Genomic DNA, 12,553 nt, shown 5'->3' with positions numbered 1-12,553 from the left:
GCAAAAAGTGGAGCAACTATGTGAGTGAATACAGTATTTCTGTCTGTCAGCAACAAAGTCTTATGTTTTATGTTCATTTCAGCCATGTGGGCCAAAGCAGAACATCTGCTCCTGGTCTCTAGATAGAACTTCATCACTGCAGTGGGTATTAATCTGAACTTCTCCCATACTCAGGTTGTGACTCAAGCCGGCCCAGGGCAGGCATTCTGGGACTTAGGCCAGTCTAAGTACAATTCTCCTTCCAGCTGGAAGAAGCAACGTTGTCCACCAGGGACACGGCTGCCTCTAAATTGGTATCCTGCTATTTTTGTAGAACTCCTAATGGGCAAGAAGTGATAAGAATGATGTGATTGTCCCCTGGGAGGGAGGTCTGACAAGCTGAAGAACGAGACATATTGCAAATAATGCAAAACAAACAATGAGGTCAGTCCAGCCTGGAGCCACTGTTTTCCACCATTCACAAACACAGATGTTCAGAGAGCGTAAACTCACATCACCTGGAATTTCCAGCCCTTGTGAAAAAGAAAATTTACACAACTTTCAGAGTTTCCCAGAAAATTCCCAACGCCAAAAGGAAAGTAATTTTCTCCATATTATTTCAGCTCCTGAAACTTTCTCTTCTCTACCTCAATCCTCCCTTGATTTTTGGTTCCATTCCCCCACCCCTTCAGCTTCTTTTCTGACCTTCTTTGCCCTCTGAAGTGAACTGGAAAGCAAATTCACCAGACAAATTAATGGAAGGTCTGCTCTAGGAACAAAACTGTAGTAAAGAAGACATTCTTAAAGAATAAGACCGGTGAACCTCAGTGTCTCTGAGAGCTGAAATCAGTAGCAGGGTCATAATAATAATAATGATACTTGTTAAGTGCTTAGTATGTATTCTGGGGTAAATAAGTTACAATCTCTGCCCCATGTGGGGCTTTCACATGCTTAAGCCCCATTTTACAGATGAGGTGATTGTGGCAAAGAAAAATGAAGTGACTTGCATGAGGTCTCACAGCAAATGGCAGAGCCAGGATTAGAACCCAGGTTCTTCCAATTCCCAGGCCCGTGCTTTATCCACTAAGCCACACTGCTTCTCATGTTGTTCTACTCTTTGCCCTCAGCTTAGGTTCTCACCCACTTAGAAGTGGCACTGTAGGAATCCTCAACTTCCTTTTTTTAAAAAATGGTATTCTGTTCATTCATTCATATTTATTGAGTGCTTACTGTGTGCACAGCACTATACTAAGTACTTGGGAGAGTACAATACAACAATTAACAGACATATTTCTTGTCCACAACTAGCTTACGATCTAGAGGACATAGTAAATGCTGTTTAGCACTTACTTACACTGGCACTTACTTGTTGTACTTACTGTACTAAGAACTGGGGTAGATAAAAGCTAACTGGGTTGGACACAGTCCACATCCCACATTCATTCATTCAATAGTATTTATTGAGCGCTTACTATGTGCAGAGCACTGTACTAAGCGCTTGGAATGTACAAATTGGCAACAGAATGGGGCTCACAGGATTAAGATGAAGTAACTGGGGTACAGAGAAGTGAAGTGACTTGCCCAAGCAGCAAGTCCTGCCGCAGACAAGCGGCAGGGTCAGAATTAGAACCCAGGTCCTTCTGACTCCAGGCCCATGCTCTGTCTACTAGGCAACGCTGCTTCTCCTGAGAAACAAATTAATAAAGACGGTCCAAAACATGGCTGGATAGATGGTGTGGCCCTCATGAGTGGTGGAGAATCTCACAAGTAAATGCTGGCTTAATGCCAAACTTCCAGAGAAGGATTCATAAACCCAAGCAGCCCAAGGGTCTCACAATTCTTCCTAACTTGGGTATTTGGAGAAATCTTTTTTTCTAAGTCTGAGTGCCTTTATCCACTGCTTGCCAGACAAAAATCAGTAGAGAAAAGCCTAACACTTCCACCTTGGCCTGGTATTTGTTAAGCATCTTTTATGTACCAGGCACTGTACTAAGTGCTGGGGTAGCTCCAGTGTAATTAATTTGGCCACAATGCCTGTCCCACATCAGTCAATCTCCATTTTACAGTGAGGTAACTGAGGCACAGAGAAGTTAAGTAACTTCCCCAAGGTCACAGAGTAGACAAATGGAGGAGCGGAGATTGGAACTCAGGCCCTTTTGACTTCTAAGTTTGTGCTCTAACCACTTAGGCAATGCTGTTTTTCAGTTCAGCCAATTTCTCCTCCCAAACAACTGCAGGAAAAATGGCCCCGCTGCACTTTCCACTTTCCCAACAGTACGGATGCAAAGTAGTATGGCCAGAGAGCACTGGGGCAGAAAGGCCAGAAGTCATTCTGCTTCCCTGAGAGGGTGGGAGCCACTGGAGTGACGTTCTCCCCTAGGGCCAAATTTAATTACTCCCCCAATCGGGGCTTGTGTTCTTGGGAAACCTGTAGTAGTCACCTGGCAGGACACCACACAATTGTGCATAGGCACACGTGCATAAACCACTTTTTCTTACAAACTCTCATTGGATAGATGCTCCCTAATCCATTAACAACATTCTAGTCGCAGTGCATAGTGAAGACACTAAGTTAAGGTAGAAATGAGTGTTCTTCCAAAGGGACCGAAATGTGGGAATGCAGTAGAAGGTCTGTGAGCCCCATGTGGGATAGAGACTGTGTCCAACTTGATTATCTTGTATCTATCCCCGTGCTTGGCACATAGGTGCTTAACGAATACCCCCCAAATGAAAGGAGAGGCTTGCTCCCCTCTGTACCTGGGAGGGCAGAGCCAGAACTGAGCTCCCTAAGACTCTCTCAACTTCATCTTTTCTTTCCTCTAGAGTTGCTAAAAACAGGGCTTACTTTTTTTTTTTTATAATGGTATTTGATAAGCACTTACTATGTGTCAAGCACTGTTCTAAGCACCAGAATAAGATACCAGTTAATCAGGCTGGATACAGTCCCTGTCTCGCATGAGGCTCACAGAGTAGGAGGAAAGACAGGTATTTGAATTCTCATTTTGCAGTTGAGGAAACTGAGGCCCAGAAGTTAAGTGACTTGCCCAAGGTCACAGAGCAAGCAATTGGGGGAGCTAGGATTAGAACCCGGGTCCTCTGACTCTTTTGCTCTCCGGCCTGTGCTTCATTCATTAGGTCATACTGCTTCCCACCCCTGCTATTTTTCCAGATACCTAACCAAGTCTAGAACTTCTCTAGCAAATCACTTCCGGACCATTTCTCTCAGCTCTTTTCACAAGAGGAGCAATAAATAATGTCCTCTGCTCCTCCTGGCCTCATAGGGGCAAAAGACTGCAGAAAACAGAGGGTTCAAAACATATGACCTTCCTGGGAGGAAGGCGCTGTGGACATTTTTGTGGTTTGTTAAAAAACTGCCTTTTCTGATTAGTAAATTAATCTTTCCAAAGGTTAAAGGTGAGGGGACAGTCAATGAATCTGGTTTCTGCTTCAGTGTTGGCTACAGCAGAATTAAAGACACTCATAAAGAGGAAGCTTTCTCATAAGAAAGATATGAATGTTAAAAAGGGGAACAGCTGAGTTTCAAAACATCTGTAAACACTCAGATAAGCAATACACAAATCAACCCAGAGTTAAGTGGTCAAAGCACCCCGAGCCTGACTCTCATATCTCTTTCTTCAGGTTTTGTTTCCTGAATTCTCCATAGTATCCCTAATGAAACAGTCACAGAGGGTATTTTTATGTCAGTCTGCCACTTTGTACATCTAAACCCTAATAATGGTAATTAATAGTGGTGATAATAACAACTGTGATATTTGTTAAGTACTTATTATGTGCCAAGCAGTGTTCTAAGCCTGGGGTAGATACAAGATAATGGGGTTGGACACAGTCCCTGTCCCACAGAGCGCTCACAAACTTAATCCCCATTTTAAAGATGATGGAATTGAGGCACAGACAAGTGAAGTGACTTGCCCAAGGTCACACAACAGAAACGTGGCGGAGCCGGGATTAGAACTCAGGTCCTTCTGACTACCGGGCCCATGCTCTATCCACTAGGCCATGCTCACTGCAAATCAATCAATAATATTTACTGAGCGTGGACTAGGGACAGAGCCCCAAACTAAGCGCCAAGCAAGGGAACTGAGACAAAGAAAGTTAGAGTGGAGTACTTAGGAGCTTAGAGCGGAAGGGGTGAATAGGCTCCTGCCCTCCAGTCCTGAGGTCTCTCTGGACTGGGGTCTAGACAGTAATCAGACCAAGAGGACTGAGCACTATGATTTCATTCCTGGGCCAAGTCTCGGCAGGTCTATAAAACAGCAGTGGGAAATTCTTCTGGAAGAATCTAATCTCTGACATTCGGAGTCTTCATTTGCAGCTCCAAGACCCTGAAGGCCAATGTTGACTAGGAAAGGGCATTAGTGACCCCACTTAGGAGATCAGAGAAAGGCCAAGTGGTTTAGAAACAAAAGTCTTTTAGACACTGGTAGCATCAGTGGAATAGATAAGTGAAAACAGTCATTATGCAGCACTAAGGCATTCCTCAAAGAAATCTAGTCTGTAAAAGTAGCTACTTCTCATTAGAACTGTCTGCTGAAGGAGGAGGAAGGGAAGAGGGAGAGAGAAAGGGAGAAGACAGAGAGGGAACACATGTGTGCTTAAATGTTAGTCACTTAACCAGGATTCTAAATAGCCTATTCTCTGCCTTTAAAGAATCAGCAGGCTGAAATGCAAATGAAAAAGACTCTTTGATGATGTCTCCAATTTCCTTTCCTTTCCTAATGAAATGGCCTTGGTGCCAGCTTGTTGACCTTAAGGGAATGTGGCCAGTCCTGCCCTTTTAAACGGAGGGGGATTTGGGGGAAGGAGTGAGTTGAAAGGGAGAGGAAGGACTTCACGGTCCTATGTTACTGGAAGCTGAAGCAGACAATATTTCTATGACTACAGATCTGAGGAAATCTCCTGGGTGGTGACTTCTTCACTACCATGAGTTTTTTTGACCTGCCCAAAGCAAGAGAAGGAGGGGAAGTTTGTGCTCGTAAATGGCACAAGACTTCCTTAAAGTTTGTTGCCTGGTTCAAAATGACCCAACTAAACCATAATTGTGATGATCTGTTCTGGGAGTAACAGTTCATACATATTTGTCATGCCACCAGAAATACTGTATGAGAATGAGAATCAAGAGGTTTAAGGACAATAGGTCAATCTTTAATTTTAAAAAGTCCCAAAAACCCTAATTTTAAATGCATCCTATTATTCTCCAGGCTTTCAAGGTAAGCCACTAGTAGTTTCCAAGTATTTATTCCCTCAGTCTCCACTGAGGACTCTCATGATCCTTCCCTTCACCCAACATCTCCTCCATCAAAAAAGGAAAATGTGACAATAAATGCCTTGTGGGCAAGGATCATCTCTACGTAGTCTTTTGAAGTTGTACTCTCTCAAGTGCTAAGAGCAGAGCTCTGCACAGAGTAACCACTCAAATATCATTGATTAATCGGCAGCATAGCTATGCTGTTTACAGGGAAACAAGAGCAACAGGTTTCTGTTGTTTCACCCAAGAAAAGAGATGTCACCAAAGAAAAGAGATCACACAGCAGACAGCATCAATGTCAACAGCAATGGAAGGAGGCAAGAATGGGGGACGAGTTGATCTAAGGGAGAAAGGTTGGCAGGAGACAGCAGTAGTTGCTGTGTTACGGAAAGGAGGATGCGTTACCATCTCAACAGCACCTCCTCAGACAGTGCCTGGCAACCTCTAACTCTGGAGTGGAAGCAACCAAGATGCTAGATCCTATTTTCAAAAGCCAAACAAATAATACCGTATCTCAGCTCTTGTGACCCTCCCCTAACAGACCCTCCCCGTTCCAAGCTTTCTCCGATTACTTTCGGAGGGATCACCCTCTCTGAAACCCCTGACAATTATTTAGTCAATGGCATTATTGTGGGCAGAGCACTGTACTAAACACCTGAGAGGGTATAATGCAACAGACTTGGTCGCTATGTCCCCTGACCACAGAGAGCTTACAACCTAGTGGGGAGACAGACATTAAAATAAATTACGGATACGTACATCACTGCTGTGGGGCAGGGGGTAGGATGAATACCAGGTGCTTAAATGGTATGTGGGCGACGAAGATGAGAGGGGGAGTAGGGGAAATGAGGACTTAGAGAAGGCCACTTGTAGATGATGTGATTTTAATAAGGCTTTGAAGGTAGGGAGAGAAGAAATCTGTTGCATATGAAGGGGAAGGGAGTTCCAGACCAGAGGGAGGATATGAGCAAGGTTTTAGTGGTGAGATAGAACTACAATGAGTAGGCTGGCACTAGAGGAGCAAAGTGTTAGGGGAGGAAATCAGTAGGAGGGGGCAAGTTGATTGGGTTCTTTAACACCAATAATGAGGAGTTTATTTTTGATATGGAACGGGCAACCTTGAGAAGTGGGAAGATTTGAAATTAAATTTTTTTTTAATATAAATGATCTGAGAAGCAGAGTAAAGGACGACTGTAGTAGGGTGAGAGAGGAGGCAGGGAGGTCAGCGAGGAGGCAGATACACTAGTCATGGTGAGATATGGTAGGTGCTTGGATCAGCGTAGTAGCAGTTTGAATGGAAAGGAAAGGGCGGATTTTAGTGATATGAACTAAAATAGAACTGACAAGACTTGGTGACAGAATATGTAGGTTGACTGAGAGATATGAGTAGAGTATAATTCCAGGTTTACAGGCTTGTGAGACAGAGAGGATGGTGACGGTGTCTACGGCAGTGGAAAGGATAATGGGAAGACAAGTTTGGGTGAAAAAATGAGTTCTATTTTGGATAGGTTAAGTTTGAGGTGTCAGGGGGACATCCAATTAGAGATGTCCCAAGGCAGAAAGAAATGCTAGACTGCAGAGGAGAAAGCTGGCATTGCTCAGAGAGTTTGTGGATTAAACACCTAAAGTTTCTAGAGGCAAATAATAATAATTACGGTATTTGTTAAGCGCTTACTATGTGCCAAGCACTGTTCTAAGCACTGGGGAAGATACAGGGTAATCAGGTTGTCCCATGTGGGGCTCACACTTTTAATCCCTACTTTACAGATGAGGTAACTGAGGCACAGAGAAGTTAAGTGACTTCCCCAGGGTCACAGAGCAGACAAGTGGCGGAGGTGGGATTAGAACCCATGACCTAGAAATGCCAGGAAACAATGGATTCCAGCAATGGCTGAGTCTTCAGTGCATCAGCAGCACCCTGGAATCTGGGGGCTCAGTTCTTCCCTCCCTCCCCACTGTCACTGCTTCCACAGATTGGTCCTGCTCATCCCTGGGGCTGGGCTAGTGTCTTTGGAAGCATGAGGGTCATGAAGGGGCATAGTGAACCTGATGAGAGGATTGGCCTCATGATTTCTGCCTTACTCTGAATTCATTCATTAATCCAGTCGCATTTCTTGAGTGCTTACTGTGTGCAAAGCACTGTACTAATCAGGAGTCCAGTTCCAAAGCTCCAATATAATAATAACTAATGATAATAATTATGGTATTTGTTAACTTACTGTGTGCCAGGCACCGTACTAAGCGCTGGGGTGGATACAAGCAAATGGGGTTGGATCCAGTCCCTGTTCCACATGGGGGTCACAATCTCTTTTCCCATTTTACAGATGAGGTAACTGAGGCACAGAAGCTGTGACTTCCCCAAGGTCACACAGCTGACAAGTAGTGGAGCCTGAATTAGAACACAGGTCCTTCTGACTCCTGGGCCCTCTATCCACACCATTTCTAGACCAAGTTCCTAGGATCACAGAAAATCATCTACCAGGCAACGGCTTTTACAACTTCAGAATAAGCTATTGATACCCTCAGAAGCAAAGTTCAGGGTATCTGACGCTCCCTGGGTTAATAATGGAATGATTAGTTCATCCTCCCCAAAATATTTCAGGGTTCCCAAGCCTTAGTTAAAACAGGAGCAAATGGTACCTCATACGATGTTCTGATGAGCCGGAAGATGTCCACCTCAGGGTAAGGTTCCACATCATCGCTGAGCAGGGAGTGAAGATGAGGGATGGGAGGCAGGGTACTATCTTTGTTGGTTATGCTGTCTAAATACCTGAGGAAAGTATGGCATGATAATAAACCACAAAGAGCCTGTGACAAATCATCAGCCCTTCTCCCTCCACCCACAAAGGTATCGAGGTAGGGGCAACCCCAGTTTCCCAAAAGACTGTACAAAATTGGGATGGACAAACTGGTGACTTTTCCTAGAAACAGTGCCCTATCGACCTCCCCAAACAAACCTTCGTGGCCAGGGAGGGTTTTGTCTGCCTGACTTATGCTTTTGTGGAAGGCTGATAGAGGAGCAATGATTGGTTAGGGAATTCCACTGGGGTACTGGAAGAGTGACTGGAACTTCCCTTCTGGAGTTCTCTGGCCAGTTTTTGAAAATGCTGGACTTCTAACCAAAGACGTCGGGTTTACCTTAAAAGTCCCAGTGGAGTGAGCCCCTTTCCCACAAGGCACGATTCCGACTCTGGAAAGAGGAGGGCCCTAAAAGAAAATGCAAAGCACAGGACAGGAAAGAGGTCTGTGTTTACACATACCTTCCCAGGACAGTCATGGCCTCCCCGTCATCTTTGCAGTTCAGCAGCTTGTCCACATTGGCATCCAGCACGGCCAGTGCCAGCTGGAAGATCACTTTGATTCCTTCATAGAAGAAACAGTCGACCACCACCACGGCGCTCTCGAATGGCATCACGCTGAGAAAGAGGGTGAGGAACCAAGACAGGGAGATGGTGGAGATTACTCCCAGGTCCTGCATGCAGTCGTACAGCTGAGGGACGTAGTCTCGGGCCAGCTCCTCAAAGACGCCCTGATCCACCAGTGCTCCTGAAATACGGAAGGGCACCAGACACTCAAGTCAGGCACGTGAGCTTCTTCACCAAGAAACCCATTTCATTACCTTATATTTGTCCTCTCTGGGGAGAAAGTGGGAAAGGAACTCCATGCGAAATCACTTAAATCGGTCAAAATTTCTTTCCCCACCTTGTGTCAGGCCATCGGCCAACTTAGCATTTGTAGTCATAGGCTTATTTATCCCTTTTTATTCATCTATTGAGCCTACTTTTGTTCTTATGCCTTTACTCTTGTTCCTAATATGTGTTTACAATTTGAGGTTGCCCATCCCCCTTTTTATATCAAACTCTTCGAGGACAGTGATGGCACCAGTATAATAATAATAGTGATAATAATTGTGGAATTTGTTAAAAACTAGATGCTAGGCACTGTACTAAGCGCTGGGGTAGATGCAAGCAACTCAGGTTGGACACAGTCCTTGTCCCACATGAGGCTCACAGTCTTAAACCCCATTTTACAGATGCGGTAACTGAGACACGGAGAAGTTAAGTGACCTGCCCAGGGTCACAGAGTGGTAAAGCTGGGATTAGAACCCAAGTCCTTCTGACTTCCAGGCCCATGCTCTCTTCATTATCGTCTACAGGAGGCTCTCGAGCACCTCATACACTGCTCTGCCCACAACAGGCACTCAAATATTACAATAACTTCTCTGACTCCTTCTCCTTCCCATTATCTTTGGCTGCATCTACCTCATAAAAATAACTCCTTTAAAAATGAAAGTAATTTCTGCTGCTACATGTTTTCAATTACACAATATTACGAAACCTTTTTATTCCCCTCACAGTACTAGACTGTCCCGAGTACAACACAATCTACAAATTGGTGCAGATGATGATGCACTTCCCTGACTCAGCCTTATTGTACGTTGCCATACAATTCTTTATATTTCTATGCTTTTGGCAACTTCAAGTATTTAATTCAGTATAATAGCAATGAGAACAAGGAAAGCATTCTGCTAGTGGTGGACATAAAAATAATAGGGGAATTGGTATCAAAGTATCAGTTTTGGTGATATCTTTGAACCACCTACCTCCTTGATCCATTAATGATTACTGAGCCAATGATTACTATTTGATTTTTCTCATAATTCAAGGTTCTTTGAGCACATAACTACTGCCAATTATAGCTGCAAGTTTACTTTGGGTCAAACATCTCCTTTTATCTCCTCCAAAAATTTTTAAGTATTTTGACCAAATAATCAATCTTATCTATTGAGTGCTTACCGTGTACAGAGCACTGTACTAAGTGCTTGGGAGAGTACAATATAACAAAGTTGGAAGACACATTCCTTGACCACAATGAACTCGAAGTCTAGAGAGAGGGACTACAGGGATTGCTGTGAATAGTAATTAAAATCCAATCCATTTATCATTAGATAATGGCAGATCTTCTTAGTATAAATAACACTGTGATCTTACTACTATAAGGTGCCTTTTTGCTGAGGTGAAAGATAGAACTCAAAAATGATGAGTTTACAATAGGTACACAAATTAAAATATATTATGTACATATCTACAATGTCATTTGCTCATTTAAATATACTGTGTTTTTGTCATGGGCAGGGAATGTATATACTGACTCAGTTATCTTGTACTCTCTTAAGTGCATTGATTTTAATCACTTTAAGGTCAATTTTTTGTCTCTGAGGAATACATTAACACTGTCTACTTTATTACCTTACTTTGTATGATACTGTATTCTTAATGAACAAATTAGAAATACTAATAGGGTACAGTAGTTCTGTACTGTCGGTTACTAGGCTGGACCTAACAGTTCTAATCTCCCAGTTGTAAAACAGTAAATAAAGTGGACCCTACTCCTGGAAACTCAAGAATTCTAAATGTTCTTTCCATTGTTCAGGGCCATCTCTTCCACCTACTCTTTCCTCAGATAAGTCTCCTGAAACACAAATCAGTCTCTTGAAACACATCACATGCAACATTGCAGGCCATACTTAAACACATCTGCACATACCAACAACTCTTGTGTTATAGTAGTCCGGAAGCATGCGCTCGCACAAAGCCACTAGCAACCAAAACGCTTCCTCCTCTTTTGCATACAGAAGTAGCACAGATGTCACAATGTTCATGGCCTAGAGGAATCAGAAAGCAAAGAAGTTACTAGATGGAAAATATGAATTTCCTTTGCAAATAAATACCGTGCAAAGTTTGATTGACAAGCTTTCCTGAGGTAACTATAAATATCACTATTTAACAAATAATGACTATATACAGATACATGATCCACAGAGAACTAAGGTAACAGCAATTCAGCTACTTTCCCTAAATAGGCAACCCAGGCTCTAGCACCTGCCATTTGATTTTAATTGGTTTCTCAGACTTCAATGTGAAGACTTTTGTAATCTAACAAACTTCTGCAGGCAAACTTTTCATTTTCTAGTACCGTGACGACGTTTCCTATTACCCAGTTCAGGTGGTTCTGTGAAGCGTGTGCTTTTTATAGGTCCCAAAATAAAGAAACAAAAGGAGGAAAATAAAGCATTACAGAGTAACTTCCCCAACTATTGTTTCATTATTTAAAAAAAATTGTCAGGTTAAAAGAAAATGATTTAAAATGTTGCTGAAACCCTTCATTCGTGATGAAGATCTCAGCAGACATATTTTGTGTCTCAACTATTTTGATCACCCTTTTAATTAGCAAAAAATAAACATGACTGAGTCCTGGTCCCATTAGATGCCAATGAAAACCCGCGTTCCACTTTTCTCAGCTCGAGGCAGGATAATGATAATGAAGGGCTGCCAGAAATACAAACCAAAAAAGCTTTTCCGTCCGGACTACTGAAAGCCCTTCTGGCAGGATTTCCCCTAATGGAGCACTGCAGTGTTTTTCCCCCCCTATTTGCAGTACGTAGTTCCTGCTCTGCTCCTCTGGACTGGAAGAGGGAAAATCGGCTTCCCGCCTCCTCCTCAGAAGATCAGGACGTAGGTCTGACCATGGGTCAGGCTAGCCATCTTTCCTAGGTTCTCCTGTTCAGCCCAACAGAGCAGAGTGGTCCAGCCCCACCATCACATGCCACTTTCATTACCTAGAGTAGAGGTAGGGTCAGATTCCACTCCCAAATTGTGAGTATGTGGGTGTGCGTGGTGGGGTTGAGGAAAAAGAAGGACAGACACAATCCCCTTCTGGGATATATCACCTGTGGGGTAGCCCTGGAACTAGAAGCCTAAAACCAGTCTTCCATTCTCAAACCATCCTCCTGCTACTCAACTTTTATCTCCTTTGGGGAAGGAGGATGTGAGAGATGGACTTGGGAGGGAGCTGACCTCATTTGGCTTCTTACCTCCAGAGTTGTGATGATGCAGATGACTGGAGGGGGCTTGTGGGCCTACAGAAGCCTCTGGAAGGGATTCTCAGGCCTTCCCCAAGGACCAGGCAGGCAACAAAAGACTCCCAGTCTCATGTTTATATCCACCAAAGGCAACCAAGAAAGGAGGTGACCTTAGAGCAAACCACTATTCAAACCTTGTACCTAGCCAGCCCTCTGAGAGTCACATTGCCAATCATGAGAATGCAGGAAATACCACATTAGGTCAGACCAGTGGTCCAACAAGCCCAAGCTACGTCTCCAACAGTGGCATAAAGGATGCTGGGAGGAACAGTGTAAAAGTTACCCTCTCTGATCATCCAACTTCAGGGTCAGGGCTGGACCATCTACCTTTTCCCTTTATTATGTCCGGTATCTAATCACCTCTTGAACTTTAACATTTTCTGCCC

At 43.7% G+C, this 12,553-nt stretch overlaps 1 protein-coding gene across 3 annotated transcripts in view; it reads right to left on the bottom strand.

The window, feature by feature from the left end:
* TBC1D9 (TBC1 domain family member 9) overlaps positions 1-12,553 on the bottom strand; it is a 94,247-nt gene that overhangs the window by 16,028 nt on the left and 65,666 nt on the right. For all 3 annotated transcript variants that reach the window (XM_039913819.1, XM_029076493.2, XM_029076494.2), the window contains exons 11-13: positions 10,793-10,910; positions 8,506-8,791; positions 7,886-8,015 (exon numbers count right to left, since the gene is read on the bottom strand). In XM_039913819.1, the coding sequence (XP_039769753.1) occupies positions 7,886-8,015; positions 8,506-8,791; positions 10,793-10,910 (534 nt within the window). The remainder of the gene's footprint in view (positions 1-7,885; positions 8,016-8,505; positions 8,792-10,792; positions 10,911-12,553) is intronic.

The sequence above is a fragment of the Ornithorhynchus anatinus genome, chromosome 12 (assembly GCF_004115215.2).
Source record: "Ornithorhynchus anatinus isolate Pmale09 chromosome 12, mOrnAna1.pri.v4, whole genome shotgun sequence".
NCBI classification, from domain to species: Eukaryota; Metazoa; Chordata; class Mammalia; order Monotremata; family Ornithorhynchidae; genus Ornithorhynchus; species Ornithorhynchus anatinus.
The sequence above is the reverse complement of the archived record's forward strand: the minus strand, read 5'-3'. Positions and strand labels throughout refer to the sequence as shown.